Raw genomic sequence first — 22,032 nt, 5'->3', positions numbered from 1 at the left:
GGATCTCTTAAGCCAGTATGTAAAAATAAATAAAATCATAAATTTTTAATTAATCTTAAAGAAATTTTCAGTCAGCTTAATAAAAACAACATGCACCAAGAATTACATATGTATTCTTTCATTTCATTCTTATTAACCCCATTTATAGTTGAATATCTCATTTATTTATTAAATCAACAAATAGTATTAGATTGCAGCGTGCCTGACATTAAGTATTCAGGGTAAACCAGACAAATCTTACACAGTTTGTCATCTGCCACAGAAGTCAACAAACTTCTCCTATAAAGGGCCAGAAAGCAATATTTTTGACCTTGTGACCCAATCTGAATAAAACTTTACTGACAAAAATGGAACAAGCTGTACTGGGCCAGATTTTGTGGATCCCCGGCTTAGTGGAATGACACAGAAATGAAATGTGCAAATATATAATACAAATGTTGTAAATAACATGCTACGAGTGAAATTATCAAAGTGCTATCAAATTATGACAAGAGGTGCTTTATTTAGATTGGGGATTAGATGAAAGGTCTCTCTGAGGAAATGCTGAAAGATGGGAATGAAGACATGAGTCAGAGTTAGGCAGGTGACAACATTCCAGATGGAACAATATTTGCAGAGCTCCTTAAGAACGGAAAGAGCTTGCTAAGGAGCCAAGGGAAAGCTCGTGGAACTTGAGTCTGATGTGTATGACTTTAGAGAGATGAGAGAAAAGATTAGATGCTAGGCAGGGCTCAGATCAGGCAAAGCTTTGAAGTCAGATAGTAATAGCAGGTGGTAGCCAAGATTTGGAGCCCACATCTTTCAGATTAAAAAAGTAAAACAAAACATGCTTTTCTCAATTATGTCATGCTGCATCCTGTGTAATATAATGGCTAAGAGCATGGTTTTGTGTCTTTGCTTTTCCCAATTACGTCATATTGCATCCAGTATAACATAATGGTGGAGGATGGTTTTTAGACACACACAAACCTAGCTCTGCTCCCAGTTCTGCCACCTACTAGCTGTATTAACCTCCAGCGAGTGCCTTAACCCCTTTGAACCTTATCAGTTCCCTCATCAGTAGAGTGAAGGTTAAAAAATTGTACCCAGCTCCTCAGGTCACTGGGATAATCAAATTAGGGGATAAATGTAAAGCATCTAACATACAATAAATGCCCAATAAATGTATCTATTAGCTGTTCCTATTAAGACTCAGGCTCTTTAAACCATTAGCTGTTAAAAGTTAATGTGACTTCCATCAAAACAGCTCCCGCACTGTGTCACACACTAGAGTCATACCTGAACCTTCATTTCAAGAGGGTTTTACCTTTAAAAGCTATCAGGGAGCTGGAAGGAAAAGTGGAACAGAGCAGAGCAGGAATACAAAGGAGGCTTTGGAAGCTCACAGGGAGTGAGAGAATCCTTTCGGAGCTGGAGCAGCTAATAGCAGAGGATGGCTCCTGGACCAGAAGGAGAATCACAAACATTTGTAGAGCAGGGCTTGTGACAAGGATGGAAAGCAGTAGCTTTCGAAGCTCTATGCTTGTGGGACTTTTCAAATGTATGCTACTGACGAAGTTATTTTGAACTACTTACCACCGTTTTTATCACTTCAGCTTCCAGCTTATTCTAACACTACAATTTCAATGTCTCCATCTGCGTTCTTTGTTTCTACCCCCCTGAAGTACCTTCAGCAATCAGGCAATAATATTACCCTCCTTCATATGGTCCCGGTAAATACGCCCCTGAAAAAGCCAGATTTTTTTAATGACTTTTGTCTTTGTATGACTCTTTTTACAAACAGAATAGACTTAGAAATCTGTGATGTCAGTTGTATCAAGAATAAAGTAATATAAAAATTAGGCTTGCTTAACCTAAACATGTTTATACATGTATGGTTCTATTTTAAATTTTCAGCTTCTCCACTTTGAAAGGATAAGAAAGGTGAATGCAAATGCATTTGTGTGATTTGTTATAAAAAGGCATTTAAATGTTTGAATAATTATAAGGGAAAAAATATTTGCCAAATAACTCAAGGTCTAATATAATAAGTTAAGGGAAAAAGATTTTTAAATGTCTTAAGCTCTCTTCTATCAGTTCTGGCACACTAATGGTTTTTGCCAGCAAACAAAATTTTATGTAATTATCAGTGCAATATCTGGAGCACAAATTAAAGACAATTAGGAGCATTCTCCTGTTAATAGAACAAGAGAATCCCCTTATGACTAAAAAGAATTCAGAGATCGTAGCTGTTAAATTTTCTCACTTTTTCTCTTTTCTTATGTCCCTATGTCAGTTTCTCTGTACAACTTATAAATTGCCTTAAATGGGCTCAGAAAAAAATCCTGGAGAAATATGTTCAGTGTAGGTACAACATATGAACAGTTTCTACAAATGGATGTTTTTAAACTAAATCTGATATTTTTTAAAGTAAACTGAATAAAAGAGATTTACTTATTTCCTCAAATGACTCTGTTTTAAAAAGAAACGAATGTTACTCCTTACTTTCTCCTGTTTTCCACTATGTTAGGCAGTTCTTAGAATTTAAGCTGAAATTTCAGGGGAATTTTTACTGTAGTGTTCCTTCAAGGTGATATCCAGAATACCAGTAAATAAAAGGCTAATTATAGTTCTAAACTTGAGAGTAACAACCTACTAACCTACTCTTTAAATGTAAGGAACAAGATAATTTAGAAAGACAAATAAATTGCTTCAAGAAGTAACTTTGTGATGAATCCTGAACCATGAGTCAAAGAACAGAGTAATCTAGACATATACATTTTCTTTTATCATTTGCACAAACAGAATTTCCAGAATCATTAGTTGTTTGTATGCATACCAAGTAAGTATATATTATTAGAGAGGAAATTATACTTAAGATACTATCAGAGAGTTATCCATGTTTCTCAATCAATGTCTGGAACCTTGTTTTAAATTAGGTGAATAAAAAGTTCAAAAAAATCACCAAAGTGTTGATTTAAATCTAAAATAAAATCCACAAATACTTCATAATGATGATTATTATTCCTTTTTCCCCCCTCAGTGTCATTTCTTAACAGCTAACTGCCTCCCCTAAACTTGATTTTAATATATAAAATCAGGGTGTATCATAGTAACATATTAGCACATAGTAGTACATTTCAGAATTGAATTATAGGGTCTATTGATACGTCCTGTGGATGCCTACTTAAAGGTTCCCCATGCACATAAGTTAGATCATTCTTTCATTTATCTTAAAATCACCAAAGGGAAGGGGTGCCTGGGTGACTCAGTGGGTTAAAGCCTCTGCCTTCCGCTCAGGACATGATCCCAGAGTCCTGGGATGGAGCCCTGCATTGGGCTCTCTTCTCAGCAGGGAGCCTGCTTCCCCCTCTCTCTCTGCCTACTTGTGATATGTCTGTCAAATAAATAAATAAAATCTTTAAAAAAAAAATCAAAGGAAAAAGTTTTGTTCAGAGAGCTGGAATTACTAGTGATTGAAGAGACTGAGAAAGGAAACCAAAAGGAAAAAAAATACACTTTTGAGAGTTTCCAAATCAAAGAAAGCAGTAGCTAGAGTGCTCAGATGTACATTTAACAGCTGTGATATCAGGTCATTCGTTTCTATTCTATTCCTAGCAATTTAAAAACAATTCACAAATGGTCTCCCCTCTATATGGTTGAATCTTAGAGATAGCACACCACACACTTACTATGCATCCCATACATGTGGGATAGTTTATATTTGTATTGAATAGATCTATTCCTTTACTACCAGAGAAGTACTGTCTTAGATGCTCTCAAACTATTTCATTGACTTTCCTTTAATAAGGAATCTAAGAGAGGCCAAAAGTTGCACAAGGCAAAAGGTAATAGTTTCCTCCATGTACTTGAGGGCTTCAAGATGTTTTGTTGTTTCAGTTCTGATTTGAGTATCTCATACCATTTCCATTTAAAACCATGATTTAGAAAAATCCTGATGCTTGTATTTATTGTATCTCAATGGTTTTAAGTAGAAAGTTGGGATTGAATGGACCTTCCACCTCTGCAAATGCTCGCACACCCCATTCTGTCTGTGACAAGTCACCTTTTGCTTTGCAAATGCACAAACGCTGTGACATTGTATTACTGAGAAACCAACCCTAAAAATATTAACATTATAAATAGACCACATAAACCAAGAGGTTTTTCCAAACTGTAGATTAAAGAACATGTTGCTAATTTTTTTCAAAAACTGTGTCCTTTGCCGTCTAGACCTCCTCTAACATTGTAATTTATTCGTTCAAAATGAGCTCCTTTAAAAATTATTATCATAATAGTATTTTTAAAGTTTACATCCTCACAGACTCTAATTGAAGAAGGTATGGCAATGCCCCCTCCTCACTCCAGAATGATAGCTTTGGTTGAAAAAGAAAAATAACATAATTAATTTGAAGTAAATGAAATTCCATAATATGGAATAGGTATACTTGCATTTCTTTTGAAATAAGTTGAACCACTAATAAGAATAAGAGAACCACTGTAAATGTTTGGAATTTTGACTTTTAATTTTAAGTTGGAACAGTTTAGCTTAAGAAATCACTAACATTTAAATAACATTTCAACAAACGCAACTGTTTGGAAACTACAACGGAGACAGCCTCCTGCCTTCTGTCTTGCGAGGATTGATTTGGAAGGCCCTGAGGGAGAAAATATTGGAGTTAGGAGGTAAAACTGAAGCCATCGTGGAAAGGAAGAAGTTACACTCTTCCTGTTATGACAGGAAACGTAGACAAATGTGCTTCCTGAGCATTTGCTCAGCAGGGAATGAAGTAGTCTTTGACCTTTACCTTAGGTACATTTTGGCTTTGTTAAACTAGTAAACATGTTTTTGCCCCCAAAATATTAGTCTGGTTTATTTGATTCTTCTCAGATTCAAATGATACATTTTAGGTATATGAGGTATAAAGAAACAGAGGTATTTATTTTGTGACTGCATCCACAGATCGAATTTAGAACATAAATCAGCCTTTTAACGAACCAAGGAGACCTGAATGGCTTATATAAAAAATTAAAAACATACTGCATTATAGCCCCCTCTTTTTAAAATCCAGAATACTCTTAGGCTTAAAAATGGGCTACAATGAAATCTTTTAAATCCTGGTAAGTTTAATAATTGTAGACCATCTTTCTTCCTTTTCCTCCTATGGACAGATATATCAGAAATCAGCTACTATAAGTTTTAAAATGCAAACCCTGTGAGTTTGTGAGTAAACACTCAGGTTTATTCATATGCATTCAATTACTTAACTTTAATCTAACTCATTGTTCAATATTTTTGCCCAAGAAGTGTACAGTGCACAAAATTTAAGAGTTTTATTTGGGGGGTAAGGGGTTGACTTAGGTGAGGGGTTGGTAGAGTTCTGAATTCCACACACTACATTCGCTATTTTAATCTTTTTATTCTGTTCAGAGTTTTAGGAACTACTGCTTGAAACCCCTTTGGAAATCCTGCTACATTGCAGTGAAACACGGCTCAATTTGCTTGAGGCTAACGAGGACAATAGTCCTCTTTGCAGCAGAACACACTGCTGTCTCATCCTCGCAAGTTATGCTGGAGGGTTACAAGCACATGGTAGCAGTCTGCTTAAAAGAGTCCCTCACTGCTCTTTAAAGAGCCTTTCATTTACGATGGCAGGCCCCGTCATTGTATAAAGGAGCGCTTGTCTAGAACACAAGTCTGCAGTGGCACTGCTTCCTCCCACCGAGAGTAATCATCAAGCCTAAAGCTCGCAAGCCTTTCTAATGACAGACTGAATTAAACAAAATAAAATTGAAGAGGAATAGTTTAGAACAGTTGTACCATTACTTACTGTCAGGAACAAGCCAGGGGAAGAAAAAGAGCATTTAAGAGGGCATTTCCCTTATTTTCAATTAGAGATTGTCGCTGCAGACTCTTGACTCCATCCCTAACCCATTAAACACATAGGAAGACTGCATGGCTGTGGATTAGAGACTGCATTGTATCTATGAACTGTCCGTCTTGTCCTTCATTAGTCACTCTGTTTCCTTAACCAGGAGGAAACTGAGAGATTATCTATGCTGGGGGTAAGGAGGAATGGATCTAAAATATTTTCATAGGATGAGGGTTATATTTATCGTGACTCTAGTTGGACAAAAAAAGAGAGAGAGAGAGAGAAAACCTCAAAATTTGAAAGTAGAATTCCTTGGATACATTTGTCCCAAATACATTGTAAAACAAAGAAACTAATAATTACTTTATGAGTTAAAGAAATGAGTAAAAAGTTCTCCATTCATTGAGCAGTTCAATTAGGATTCTGTTGACCGTATTCTGAGTGATGGAAAGAAGTGTTAGGGACCCATAGATTAAAAAATGGTTGCTTCCCTCAGTAATGCGTTGCAAGTTGTTTTTTGAGTTAGGACTCGGTTATTCTTGTAGATGTGAGAAGCTGCTCTTTCCAAAGGTCTTTTCTTTCATTTATTTGGAACTTTCCTGTAAGGTGCAAGTACTCCCACAGTTACTATGGCAGGAAAGTTCTCCTTAGGTAACTTTATGAACAGAGCCGAGATTGGGGGTGAACGGAGCAGACACACATGTGGCGTGGAGGCTCATTATTAAATGTCCTTTCTGTTACACAGTAGTCAAACTAATCTCCCTGCCCCGTAGGAAATGGTACAGGACTTGTCCTCTGTTTTTAGAACTTGATATTTACATTACCTGTGTGTAAATTAGAGTCCCACCTTTTTTTATTCTGCCTGTAAACAGACCTGTATTTTTTACCAACCAAAATGTTTCTCATTTTGTGAAATTTAAATAAACATTCGTAAATATAGAACTACTGCATGCCCACTAGTGTATACATGTGGTTCCCGCTGGCTTTAGTGGGAATGGCTGGAGGTCTTGAGGGCAGAATTGGCTACAGTGTCCACACAAAAAGAGCTTTGATTTATTGTCAGAATGTAGAAGCCAACTTCTTCTCAATTTTTGTATTGTTAATATTTTTTACTTTAACCTAGAGAGCTATCGTTACCTTAATTAATAAGTTATGCACTACTTTGCTTGTACTCATCAGAACTGCTGACAATTCTTAATGTATGTACACTGCTCAGCCAACGGTTGATGGGATCCATGCTGTGCTGAATGTCAGCCCCTGAAATGCCTAGTTATCTAAAAGAAGGAACACTGACTAATGGAATGGAGAATGAATTTTGTGTGAAGAGGGTTCTATTTCTAATTCATCCAGGAACTAGCTTTGTGACCTTGGATATGGCAATTCATGTCTTTGTGTACAGTGTCATCTAAGAAATGGGATGATGAACTGTACCATATCCTAACTTGAAAGAGACACTGTCAAATGTAGTGAGATAACTTATTATAAGGTCTTTGAACTTATTAGAAAAAAGTCACCAGATAAAGTCAACACTTATCTAAAAGCAATTATAAGAAACAAATCCACACACAAATTTTAACCCAGTCTAATTTCTCTACTATTCAGTTTTACCAAATGCATGTTTTCCCAGTAAATTACTATGACAAAAAAGGAAAATAACAATATGAAATTTTGCTGTCTCAGCGGCAAATTTTCTATTAACATAGTTAGATCATGCATAGAAAGTTATTTTTAGTCATTCATTTTGGATTGCAAAAAATGTGTAATTCCTCCACCCATCTATCCATGCATTCATTCATCAAATATTTAGCCAAGTATTGTCCTGGGACCTCAGAGTACAAGATTGGAAAAGAGATGTTCTGGGCTGTCAAGGGAAGTTCAAGGTCTAGCTGAGAGAGAAACTCTAGTCTAGAAATAATAATGGTTAACACAAGTTGTCAGGTTCTAGGACAGCAATCTTTTACAGTATGTAACAAGAAATAACTGAGCCCAGTGCATCAGAGAAAAAAATACTACCTGCCTTGTATAGTGTTTCAGTCAACAAGTCACTTACACTTTTATTACAGCCTTAGATTAACTCCCAAGACTCTGTAAGATGCTTCGTATAACCTTCATTTTACAGGGGAGGAAACCGGGATTCAGAGAAGTTAGACAATTTACCCAAGAGTACACAGCTTGTAAGTGGCAGATCCTAGACTTGATTTTTAATTCCCATGTTTTTGTTTCTATGTCACACTGCTTCTTTAAAAACATTTTAATGAGATGAATTATCTCTACCATTACTTTTCTATGCATTTTCAGCACTGCCCAGAATTTAATATTATAACTCAAATTCTTTACAGTCTTTGTAGCTTATCTAGCTACAAAAAGTGACAGTGTTTTATTTCTTGGAATATAGAAATCAGAGGTGATTATGATGCCGTACTTCTGAGATTGAGTAACCAAAACTTAAGGCATCCTATAGAGGGAAACTGCAAAAATAAGATTCTCGTTTTGAGCCATATTACCATTCACTCAGATCTTCCCCTTGATCTAGAAGCCTGTGCTACCTAGGCATTGAATCTGAACATCTAAAATCTGAAATAAATATGTTAAAGGTTACTCTAGTCCAGCTTCCTGTTAATTCAGGAACACCTACACCTTCCTCGATAAACAGCTGTACTTGAACATGTTCAGGAATGAACTGCTTCCTACTTTATGAGCCTAGATCCACTCTTTGGCAATTCTCCTCACTAGATTTTCCCGTTTTCAGCCTCTTCAAAAGATTTTCGGCAGGGGCGCCTGGATGGCTCAGTTGGTTGAGCATCGGGCTCTTGGTTTCTGCTTCTGAGTTGTGGGATCCAGCCCCCTGTGGCAGGCTCAAGGCTCAGCCATGAATCTGCTAAGATTCTCTTCCTCTGCTCCCCCCCCCGCCCCAGCACACACATACACATACTTGCATGCACACTTGCTCTCTCAAATAAATAAATAAATCTTAAAAAAAATAAAAGATTTTCAGCAGTGCTTTCTAGTTCTAGTCTGTAGAATAAAACGGAGTAACTCATTTGCCTCTTCGCGTACCACAAGTCTTCAGATCTTGGAAAGTGTTCAGCATATCACTTTTAACCATATTTCTCTGGATTAAACATTCCAGATTGCCTCAGTAATTTCTTTTTTTTTTTTTAAGATTTTATTTATTTATTTGACAGACAAAGATCACAAGTAGGCAGAAAGGCAGGCAGAGAGAGAGAGGAGGAAGCAGGCTCCCCGCTGAGCAGAAAGCCCTATGTGGGGCTCCATCCCAGGACCCCGATATCATGACTTGAGCAAGGCAGAGACTTTAACCCACTGAGCCACCAGGTGTCCCTCCCTCAGTGATTTCTAATGCAAAATGTTCTTGGATCCTACATCAACCTGTTTGCTATCCAATAGACACTGATTTTGTCAGTATCATCTTAAAATGCAATGCTCAGAACTAAATACTGTGCCTAAGATTAATTAGTACTAATAAAAGATCATTAGAATTATTAATTTCCACTATAACTTTAGATCTTTGTCCCCAAATCAGCCACCACATTAATTTTCTTCCAACCCGAACCTGTAGAATTGTATTTTTAAAATATAAACGGAGACTCTAAAATTACCTGTATCATCATGCTATTTGTGACCAGCTTTCTAGTCCGTAGCAAGAGTTACAGATAGAGACTCTACCAAATTTATGTTAATACACTAGTCTGATAAGCATCTTCATTTAAACCAGTGATAGAAATGTCCGAGACAGAAGAGTTACTGAACTCTATGGCCCTTTACTAGAGACTTTCCCCTTAAACTTAACACTGATCAATCAATTCATATTTAAATCCTCTAAATTACTACTAGCTAGTCTCAATTCTGTAATATTGAGATGAGGATTTTATCAAATACTTTGCCGAATACATGTTCTTTGACAATCTGAACTGGAAGGTTCAATAAATTCTTGCTCAAAGAATGCAGTCATTTTGAACTCTTAGATCCTGCCTCTTTATCTCTGTATCTTGTGACTATAAAATTAAATTTTTATCTTCACACTTTATCATCCTTCATGATGAGTCATCTAGGCAAGAAATAAAGCCCACTTTTCTCGGAACTTTTTGAAATGTCTTTTTTCTTGAAATCTAGAGCATATGTACATAATATATTTCTCTCCATTCTTTAGCTACTTTATTACAGATTCCAAAATGGTATAGTCACTCTCTCTCAAGATTCATGTTACTAACATGTAAACTGTTAATTAAAACAAATACATATATCCAAAGTCTCTTATTTTTGAGAGATGAAATGATCAAAAAGGTTAAAAAAGTACATTTAGCAGAAAATTATATTGTTCCACTAAGACTATTTTTTTTTAAGATTTTATTTATTTGACACACAGAGAGATCAGTAGGCAGAGAGAGTGCGGGAAACAGGCTCCCTGCTGAGCAGAGAGCCTGATGTGGGACTCAATCCCAGGACCCTGAGATCATGACCTGAGCCAAAGTCAGAGGTTTAACCCACTAAGCTACCCAGGCGCCCCAAGACTATTTTTTCTCTTGGTAGCAAATTTTTGTTGAAATCCTATGTAACTCAAGTTTTCTAAAAAGTCAACATAGGGACGCCTGTGTGGCTCAGTTGGTTAAGCCACTGCTTTCGGCTCAGGTCATGATCCTAGGGTCCTGGGATTGAGTCCCACATCAGGCTCCTTGCTCAGCGGAGAGCCTGCTTCTCTCTCTGCCTCTGCCTCCCACTCTGCCTGCTTGTGCTCTTTCTTTCTCTGACAAATAACATAAATAAATAAAATCTTTTTTTAAAAAGTCAGCATAATTGAAAATTGGTTTCTCCCTCTAAAGCCTTAAGTACTCAGACCTTGAAACAGCTAATTTAAAAGTAAGCAAACAAAACAACAAAATCCCTACAGAAGATACTGCTGAATAATTGTTAAAAAATCTAAATGAGCTTAATCTTTACAAAAGTTATTTTAGTTCAAAAGTTATAAAATCAAGGTTATCTTAATTTCTACAAAAAAGGGGGGAATTTCTTTGACTTCATGCCACCATTTTTTAGAACCTCATCTTTTTCATCAAATTTGGCCACAAACCAAATATTCAGACTTTAAAATAGACTATTTCCATTCCATAATTCACTGTTTCAGCAAATGTTCATTGAGTGTCCACTGGTCAGTCTGGGTGAAGCCACAGATGGGGTCTTTGGGAAACTTGAAAGCCAATAGGAGAGGCAGACTCATAAACAACCAACTCTATAATATTAGAAAAAGTCTCATAGTAAAGGTTTGTAAAACGTTTTAGAGGATGACAGTGAGGGAGGAATGAGTTTTTTTCCAAATATAACAATGAAAGCTTCGTAGAAGAAATTGGCATTTAAACTAATTTAAGCCTTGCTGCTTGATTGGGAGCCTGCCAGCAACCAGATGGAAAGGGGGTGGGACGTAATACCACAATCAGCTTTCACTGAGTACAAGATAAGAAGTAACCAATATGGTAGGTTTCATTTCATATTCATCTTGATTCAGTTAACATCTACTGTTATTTTTCTTGTTCAGTCTAGAGAAAAGGTTGGTCAGAAAACAAAAACTGAATTCACCTCTAACTCTAGATAAAAGTACAATTTCAGATCATTACACATGACTGAAAATATAACACTATTAACTAAGTAATAAACTTTGCTTCAAATAAAGCAACTTGCTTTTAGCCTTAATGAATTAAATGACTATTTTGTTCTCCAGCCATGAGGAGGAGACATGAACAAGGGAGATATATATGTAATAGAAGCCCCAGCACCTAGCACAAATATCTGACAGGGAGAATGGTCAATAAATAGTGCTTCTCATTCGGCATATAGAAAATGCTCAATAAAAACCGCTCAAGTTATATTTGTTTCTATGAACAGATTTGCCAAATTTTTTATAACTCAGTTGTATGGAGGTATATTTAATAAGGTGCCTTTTCTCAATTTCAAATTCTGATTTCAATTCCTGATTCATACCTTGTAAGTTCTAAAGTAATTATAAATGTAAGATACCTAATGTAAGATGTATAAATGTGTGATGCCTGCCCTTATGCTAGGAGTTAAAACTTGAAGTTACTCTAAAACTCAATACTGAATCCTCTTACTGCAACATCATCATTATATTTGGGTCTGATTCAAGAAGTAAAGGAAAGAAAATTAAAACTGTCAGTGTTTGCTTTCTGTGCATATATTACATATTAAGTCTCTTTAATTCTGAAAACTAATGTCGAATTACAGTGTCCACTAAACAATACTGGCTTTATTCTCTTGTCAGTGCACCATGATTGTTGTAAGCACTGGAAAAGAGCATCTCTTTGCCTACTACTATGAAAAGAGTTTTCCGTCTCACCTAAGGTTAAAAATAATGTTATTTTAATAGAAATGGACTTGTTCCCATTACAAATTATTGTCAAGTTATAAAAAATGTAATCATTACAATACATTATTATATTTAAGTATAAAAGCTCTGAGCTGCAATCTTTGTCATTGAGTGGCATATTTTAAACGAAGAGTAATATCCCAGGTCTCTTTAGAAAACTTAATGCTTAAAAACAGTTTTATCTAGCCATGCACAATGAGAAAAAAGCATTCTAAAATACATTTTGAGTATGCTATGAGGAATATGAACATAATACAGAATTAAATTTAGAGCAATTAAGAGTAGATTTTGAAGATATTTTCTTAAATGCTTTAATACAGTCAGCACCATTTCAGTTTGCAGTTTTAATGAGAAGAAGCTATATGTGCTGACTTTTTTGACAGGTATTATTAAATAAGTATGCATTATCCAGAAGCCTATTTGGTTACACAAAAGTTGAGGAATAACTAAAAGTAAACACAAATAGTAGCTTTAATGATATTTCTGTGCTGAAATGTACTTTGATGGTGAGTGTTGTAACGTACTAAATTCTGAGGTTGAGTACAACAGAAACCATACTGTATTGAGACATTCCACCTACAGTTTGTGGTCATGAAAGTCTGATTAAAAGTGGTTTTAGATATATGAAAGTATTTTGGGCCAGTGCCTTCTGTATTGAATCTACTCTTACACTGTTTCACTAAATAAAATACCAATGTGCAAATACATCTGGGTAACTAAATTGCTTCTAAAATAAATATTAAAAGACATTTTATATAAATCTATGTAATTATTATGATTCTTTATCTATTCTAAAGAGGTAGTCTTAATTCATTATTAATACCAATCATAACTCATCTGAATAAACTAGAATAAAAAAGCTTCTAAAGTAGTGTGATAATCAGATATGAAAATAAAACACTAGGTATATTTAGTAGAAGTACCTTAGAAAGACAATCAATAATCATAAAACAAAAAGTGGGACATTGGCAATTATTACAAAGAAAAACTGTCCAAAGTTGAAATGTAAATAATGTATCTGAGTGGAGATTGACTAGCTGATGTGGGCTGATAAATACCGTATTTTCCAAAGAATGATCAGAGGGGATTCCAGATTTCTGCTTTCTCTTTGTATTAGGAATAATGAGATCCTCAAATAGCCTTAATCAGTAGACTCTTCATAGCCACCAACATAGACATATTTTGTAAGTCCTTTTTCTGTACATCAGCCAAGTGAGGGATGGGAACTAGGTTTATTGAGCTTTAGTGTTAAGCAGTATGCTCACTACTGTACACTGATGTTATTTTGTGCAGTCTTCACAGCAACACTAAGAATAGGCGTCCTCTCTATTTTAGATGAAAAATCAAACTCAGAAAAATCCAACTAAAGAACTTAAATGAATTTCTCACGACTAGCACATAACAGGTTCAGCATTCAAATCTGGGATCCTCTTAACCAGGCCCCATGTTCTTCCCTTTTTACCATCCTGCCTTTAATGCAAATGTGATAAAGCAATATAATCATTATTGAGCATAGATTTATCTTTTTAAAAGTCTACTGAAGATTTGATTTTTTAAAATGTCATGGGAAAAGCTTTCACATAATTTTATTTATTTTTTTAAAGATTTTATTTATTTATTCGACAGAGATCACAAGTAGGCAGAGAGGCAGGCGGCGAGGCAGGGGGGTGTGGGGGAAGCAGGCTCCCCGCTGAGCAGAGAGCCCGATGTGGGGCTCGATCCTAGGACCCTGGGATGACCTGAGCCGAAGGCAGAGGCTTTAACCCACTGAGCCACCCAGGCGCCCCATAATTTTAGATAATATAGATCAATTTGATATTTCTAGAAACTTCACTTAATAGTTCTCCCTATTTCATTTTTATACTACAGATCATTAACTTGTGCCCATATGTGTCTGCTGGTCCAAGCACTGGGCATACACTGTGAGCAAAATAAAAATGGCATAAGATCTTGTGAAACATGCACTGTAGAGGAAGAGACAGACATCAAATGATCACATACAAAAATATACAAATTATGAAATGTGAGAAGTGCTATTAGGGAAAAATAAAGGATGATAGATAAAACAGTATTAACAAAGTGTGGAGGATTGAGGAGACCAAAAGATCAGGTTTTTCTGTCTGTTCACCCACAGTTCCTGTCAATACATTTATATTTAGGTTTGTGGGATGGGGTAGGATTCAAAGTTCACTCTGAGGTCTCTAGTTTGGGTAACTGAGTTTATTGTGAGATGGCCAAGCCAGGAGGGGGAGCAGCTTCAAGGATGATGATGAGTTTAAGATGTGGAGGTTTAAGAGATTACTAGGACATTCAGATAGATGTAGGACTGGAGGATATCCTTTGGGTGTCCCAAGACAAAAAAAAAAAAAAATTGAGGAGTGGGAATCTAGATTTGGGGATTACACACAAATACGTATTAGATAAAATAGGGCTGGCCTCTGCAAGATGGGTTAGATATGAAGGTGAGAAAAAAAAATTTAAGTTGTCCATTTTAAAATCAACAAAGGAGGGGCGCCTGGGTGGCTCAGTGGGTTAAAGCCTCTGCCTTCAGTTCAGGTCATGATCCCAGGGTCCTGGGATTGAGCCCCGCATCGGGCTCTCTGCTCAGCAGGGAGCCTGCTTCCCCCTCTCTCTCTGCCTGCCTCTCTGTGTACTTGTGATCTCTGTCTGTCAAATAAATAAATAAAATCTTTAAAAATAAATAAATATATAATAAAAAATAAAAATCAACTAAATTAAGTTAGTCAGCATTTCCCAGAGTATATGACTCAAAAAACCTAGCTTTGAAAACTGATAGTAAATGCTCCTCTAAATAAATAAATAAGCAAAGAAACAAACATTCTTTCAGGAAATGGTTTGGCAGGTTAAACAAAATTTAAAAATTTTTCCAGCCTTTAATATATCAATGTGCCTCATTTCCCAAATGTATTAAGCTACTGAACTTTTTGTCCTGAAGAGTATTTTATAGAAATGATATTCCAGAGAACACCTGCTGGAAAATGCTGGGCCATGTAAAAGCTTACAGTTAACAATGTCCATGGTTTTTGGTGGACAAACTAGAGTGTAATCAAGAAAGGAATGAAATTGGGAATGGTGAAATTTTTATTTGCATTTGGTATCCTTGCCAGATAGGAAGTATTCAAAGTCAGAGCTGTTGTAGACAGCTCATCAGGAGAAAGGCATTGTGAAGAGTGAATTTTAAAGATTGGAGATGAATTGAGGAAGGAATGATTTCAGACAGGGAGATCATCTAGGACAGGAAACTGATAAGTACGAGAATGATAGAGCCGCCTGGGAAGTAGACAAGAAAGTGTGAACCTGAGAAACATTTCAAGGGAAGGAATTATGGGACTTGGTAATAGATTAGATTAAAAGAAAAAAAAGGAAAAGATAATAATACATTTTCAGGCCTGAGAAGGGAGGAAAGATACACAGAAGATTGAAAACAGAACCCTAACGGTATTTTGACAAAAGTACTTCCCAACTTTTTGCTGCATTTCTAGAAAACATAATACAGCACTGTCTGAAAGCAGTCTTATCCCTTCGAATGTTTTCAGTTAAACAAAACAAATTCTTAAAAGTTTTGGACACACACACCAAGAATTTCTGAACACGCATCGAAAATGGTATGCATGTCCAGTCTTCACATGGTCAAAAAATGAGCTCCAAACTTATAATTGGGAAAGATGTTAACCATGCTGAAATTAATTTTCTCAAATCTTAAATTGCTCCAGAAAACATGAATAGTTCTCTGGTCACCTTCATTAAAATGCCCTACATTAAATCTGGCATTTACAGTTTCACATTCAGCAACAAGCTGGAAATCACACTTTTCAAATTCTAAGAAGAAATTAGTTTTAGATTTATTTGCTTTCTTTCCAAATGTGTTAGTGCCCAAGGGCTCTGACAACGACACACTTTGTTTCACAAAGGAAAAAAAGTAGTACTGTTAAAAAGAAAAAAAAAAGTTTTCTTTTCCTTTAAAAAAAAAAACACCAAAACTGCCTGGTTTTTTTTTTTCCAGGTGACATTTACAAAGAGGAAATTTGGGTTGATGAAGAAGGCTTACGAGCTGAGCGTGCTCTGTGACTGTGAGATCGCGCTGATCATCTTCAACAGCACCAACAAGCTGTTCCAGTACGCGAGCACCGACATGGACAAGGTGTTGCTCAAGTACACGGAGTACAATGAGCCGCATGAGAGCCGGACAAACTCAGACATCGTGGAGGTGAGAGCGCATGCGTGGTTGGCGAACCCCACCCCCCCATCCCCACCCCCAGCTGAGTGGTGTGATGGTTGGACCTCCCCCTTCCACGCACACACGTGCACGCACACATACTGGTTCCTTTTCCTAAGGTGTTCCTGTTCCCCACGGATGTCCCCCGGTTATCACTCCAACATTACCCCACCCTTTCTATTCCTGCAAAATGCAAGTTAGAGCGATATGGTGATAAGGACAATGTAGATACCTGGTCCTTGCTAGAAAACAGGCACCACTGTCAACGTATTGACCTCATCCTCCACACGGCCGTATCAGGAATAAGACTTGGGAATTGTGGCCAACACAGGGCTTTACTGACTTTTGGTGATTTCTTTTAGGTATAGACTAGTGTCACAGCATCGTCAAAGAAAAAAAAATATTTAAAAATGAACTCACCCAGCCTTATACTTCAATTTCTCACTTTGTCTCTTCTAATTCATTCTTCCTAATGCATTCTTACTGAAAGGGTAAAGACAATTATTCTGCTAGAAATGTTTTCCCCCCAATTATATCATTTAGTATAGCATTGTTAATATACGCAGAATCAGAAATCTGATGAAAATGAATTTCTAAATGTTAGCTTGGTGTTTTATGAAAGTTAGATTTAAAACGTTTTATTGTGCCAGAAATAAATAAGCATCACATTAAAACACAAAAATGTTTTTGATTCATTAGCATAAGTAGCATTGCCATACAGTTTTAAACACTTCCTGCACATATCCTATTTAAATATTATTGCCTTATAATACCCTTCATAAACAGTGAATACTGAATCAAAAAAGACGTTCAGTGAGGACTGTCCCTATCTGTCTGTCTCCTTCACTTGTCTATCTCCTCATGATTAGTGATGGTGATTATGATTGCTTTCCCAGAGTTAAAAGAAAACTAATAAATTTTTCAAAAGTATGTTTTCAGGGTCAGTTTACCAGAGTATAGGTTATTTTTGTCATTACTTTTAGACTGTTTCATATTATGAAAATAATTTAGCACTAATTTGACCAGTCTTATAATTGCCTAAGACTGATTCTCATGTCTTTGCCTTTATTTGGCCACCTGGGTGGCTCAGTCGGTTAAGCATTCGACTCTCAGGTCTTGATCTCAAACCCCACTTTGCACTCCACACAGGGTATAGAGCCTACTTAAAAAATAAATAATATAAAACAATAAAAGTATTGAACTGATCGCCTTTTTTGTTTTTGCCTAACAAAGCCAAGCAAATAATTTCAGAAAACGAAAGTGAATAAACTTAATGTGGTATATGTATAAAATACTTGCAGATTTGCATTACTGAATGTCACTTTAGTTTTTCATTGACATGATTTTAATTGTGTGCCTTGATGTTGAAATTTAAGGCCATTTACAAAACTTACCTGAAAACTTTCCTGAAAACATTTCTGGAAAAAATTTTATCCACGTATACCTGTAACTGTGAAAATTCATAAACAAACACGAATATGAACAGAACTGGTCAACGTCAAATCTCATAGGTGCTTCTGTGTGTGTGTTTGTGTATGTGAGTTTGTGTGCCTGTGCACTCACACACATTTAACGTAAGTTCCAAACACAAAACAACTCAATACTCAAGACTCCATCTCATTACCAAAACCATTACAACAGATACTTCAGGGTATCAGAGTTGAGCTAGAATTTGTCATTAGCCCTAAACTGCTCCAGTCCTTAACATGATGTAAAATGCAGTAGAACCATAGTAAAGTATTTGAAAAATGTGCTTTTAAACTTCGCTTTCTTAAAGAAGCTTAAAAATCTAGAAAATTCATTTTTCTGAGAGCTTTAGTCAGGAATATACTGTGTGATTTAACAGAGAACTTCACATTCTCAGGACTTTCATAATCTTGGACAGATGGGTATCTGAGCCAGACTTCTTTAAAGGCCATAAGAAGAGCACTGGGTTACAAGTCAGAGGGCTTGCATTTGAAACCTTGTCTTGTACACTCTTACTGTGTGACAAGTTAGCTACTTCTCTGGGCTGAAGTGTCCTCATCTTAAAAATGAAGGCATTGAGTTCGAAAGTCCTTTGCAACACAATTCTTTAAAAAGCAATACTTTTGAAAGAGAGTAAAGCAGCAGCTCTATTATCTTGCGTTTAATTCAGTAAAGCTCTGAATCTCTCAAAAAAGATAGTCTGGGGGTCCTGGACCAAACCTAGGGATGGCTTGATTCTTGGGATGAACAGAACATATTATAAATCGGTCCTGCTCAACTACCTGAATCACACATTCTTCATCTATTTCGCTTTTCCATTTTAGTAATAATAGAGATAAATGAGGAAGAAGTAAGAGGGCTCCCTAAGCCTAATAAAATTTACATCACCCCCACATTGAGTATTTTTCTAAGTGCAGCTCATTGAAATCGCTACTCTTGAAATACTTGGCGGAGAAGACGGCATCTGGATGGAAAACTGCATTTATAAGTTTCCCAAGTAATTCTTTCATACACTAAGTTTGAAAACTTCTGCAGCCCTGAGACATAATTTGTGTTGGGGGTGTCTGACTGATTCAGTCAGTTAAGCATCCGACTCTTGATCTCAACTCAGGTCATGATTTCATGGTTGTAAGATCAAGCCCTGCATCAGGCTTTATGCTGGGTGTGAAGCCTGCTTGATTCTCTCTCCCTCTCCCACTGCCCTTCCCCTCCTTAAAAAAAAAAAAAAAAAGATGTAAATTGTTTTGGAGGCTAAGAAACTGGGATACATCAGGGATTTGAGGAATCCATCCTTAGAATGAATCTAACACAAAGTTGAGAGTGAAGGTAGTTTACTACTCCCGGGTAAAATTTTAAATCCTATTTATTTTAATTTAATGGAATACATCTAACTGCGTAAGTTTAATGAGGAGCATAATATGTTTCATGAAGGGTCATTAGTTTTATATTTCCCATTTGGACCATTATCCCTCTCCCTTAACCTTCCAAAAACAGTTTACTCACAAGAAAAAAAGATTGGCACAGAGAGAGAAATAATATGATTCCCAGCATTTAGACCAAAATACAAATTTCTGGGCCATACTAGAGTAGTGTTACAGGGTCATAGGAAATTGTGCAGCGCGTGGGTGTTGAAAAAGATTCCTTCTTTTAGCAAAAAAGCTCTGCGTAATTATCATGTCTTTGCTTGATAATTAGCACTACTGTTACAATGGCACAAAGACAAAGACTTAATAGACAGACTGAGATAGGTTTTTTTATTATTATATTATAATGCAGCTTGAATATCTGTTTAGATACAATATATAAATATGCCAGATTTAGTAAATGTGTTAAATTTTTAATCCATTGCTTTAAAAAAACAAAAACAGTTACTGTATTAAAAGCGCTTTCTTTGAAGAAAGTCCATTTTATTTTACTATATGACAAGTAGACTGGATATTTACTCAAAATGCTGGCTTATAAGGCTGTTGAAATTAAGTAGGGATTCTGATGATATTAAGGGAACTCTCCCCTTCGTCTCTTCCAACTGTCTTAGCTCCACTCCTGTCTCCCTTCTGCCATTCTACCATACAGTTGATGTTGGGCTCTATTCCTGGAAGATGTGGTGTTGAGCAATTCAAGATGACCTGAAGAATGCAAGGCCCACAGAACACGCTTTCGGGCCATCCTTCTCTTAACAATGATTTAGCAAGTGTCAGCTTATAGTCAGCACTATACAAGGGATTCTGAAACAGCAGAAGACAGGCATTCTTGTTAAGGTTATAGAACGCATATAAAAAGCAGCTCAGGAACAGTTGGAGGGCTAAGGAGCCCTCATTAATGTAATACAGGCAACTCAAAGGAAGATATAAGCTAAACAATTGATCAAAAGTCATTCAAACAAGTCATTGATCCCCAGATCATTGCAGGTGGTCCTTGGAGTGGCAGAAGTCCCAGACAAGTTACCTCCGTATCAAACACATTTTCTAACCAAATACCCCTAAGAGATTGCCACTTAGCACCTGGCCAGGAGGGAGGATGTCACCCTTCAGTGATTCAGTGATTCTGTTTTCATCCAGTCTGGGCCATTAGTCAATGACTAAGGGTGGAAGGGGAATAAAACACAGGGCCCTCTGTTGCTCCCTAGGAAATCAAAAAAGATGGACATAACCTGGGGAGGGTATGTGCTTTGGTGAGTGCTGATTCACAGACCTGTACCCCTGGGGATAAAAATACATGTTTATAAAAAATAAAAAATTTAAAAAGAAAAAAGAAATAAAGGGTATCTGCAAAAATCTAAAAAAAAAAAAAAAAAAAAAGATGGACATAACCCCTGCAAAATAAATCTTGGATTTACAGTTGTTTCATCAAAGGATTACTTTTTTTTTTTTTTAGATGCACAAATTAGCGAGAAGAGTGTGTGTGTGTAGTGTGTGTGTGTGTGTGTGTGTGTGTGTAAGAGAGAAAGGGAGAAAGGAAGATAGGAGAGAAAGAGATGATATTTACATGAAATTTTATTTTCCATCATCTGAATCTTGTTTGGATTTAAAGAATTCTAAGAACAGTTGTTCCACCAAAATGTTTCCTTGCATGGTAATAATTAAGGCCTGAATTAGAACTGGAAATAGCTTATAAATTTTATTGTTTCACAATGCTCCTGGAGGTTATCAATAAGCTAACAACTTTTGCGTAGCTTGGTGAAAATTGAGAGCTATAATTTTTGTTGAAAACCAAATGCAACAAATAGTGGAAATGGACTTTTTTATAAGCCATGTATTATCAAATTTGGAAATATATGTAAAATAAGAAAATCTGTTTATTTTACTTGAGCTTTCATTGTATCTAAACTAATTGAGTAGGTTCCAATTTTACACTCTATATTACAAAATATGGATATATAAAGGACGCCTAAGGGGCTCAGTCAGTTGAGCTTCTGACTCCTGTTCTCAGCTTGGGTCTTGATCTCAGGGTTATAAGTTGGGGCCTGCTTAAAAAAAAATATGATGGGGGAGATAAAATTATTTGTATGCGTGCTTTATAGATGTATATTACATATCAGTACTTTTTTTTTTTTTTTTGCAATGAAGTAACATGGCTCTTTCCATGGGCTTCTTTTTTTTTCTTCATTTCAAGTATTTATTTAAATTCCAGTTCATTAACATATAGTGTAATATTAGTTTCAGGAGTAGAATTTAGTGATTTGTCACTTACATACCACATCCGGTGCTCCTCATAACAGGTGCTCTTCTTGATATGCATCATGGGTACTTAAGTGTAAAAGTGCATTCATTTATTTGTCTGGTTATTTGTTTTATTTTTTATTTCCTTATGCATTCAATGAACAAAGATTGGTTGAATTCCTGCCATGTAGTATGTGCCTTGGAATGCCTAGAGATACAAACATAAACAAGGCCCTCAAGGACTCTTGGTCCTTAAGATTGCGCACAAGGCCATGCATGTTCTGGTCCCCTGTTTTTATCTTCTTCTCCAGCCTCCCTCTTTTCTATTTCCCTCCCCCTACCACCGCCATCCTATATTTGAACCACCAAAACATGTTTATTTTCCTCAGCTTCTCCAAACCTGATTTGTTTTGTCTTTAA

General features: G+C 36.2%; 1 protein-coding gene across 18 annotated transcripts in view; it reads left to right on the top strand.

The window, feature by feature from the left end:
- MEF2C (myocyte enhancer factor 2C) overlaps window positions 1-22,032 on the top strand; it is a 163,346-nt gene that overhangs the window by 66,724 nt on the left and 74,590 nt on the right. For all 18 annotated transcript variants that reach the window (XM_059175439.1, XM_059175435.1, XM_059175442.1 and 15 more), the window contains one exon: window positions 16,274-16,477. In XM_059175439.1, coding sequence (XP_059031422.1) covers window positions 16,274-16,477 — 204 coding nt within the window. The remainder of the gene's footprint in view (window positions 1-16,273; window positions 16,478-22,032) is intronic.

The sequence above is a fragment of the Mustela lutreola genome, chromosome 5 (genome assembly GCF_030435805.1).
Source record: "Mustela lutreola isolate mMusLut2 chromosome 5, mMusLut2.pri, whole genome shotgun sequence".
NCBI lineage: Eukaryota > Metazoa > Chordata > Mammalia > Carnivora > Mustelidae > Mustela > Mustela lutreola.
The sequence above is the reverse complement of the archived record's forward strand: the minus strand, read 5'-3'. Positions and strand labels throughout refer to the sequence as shown.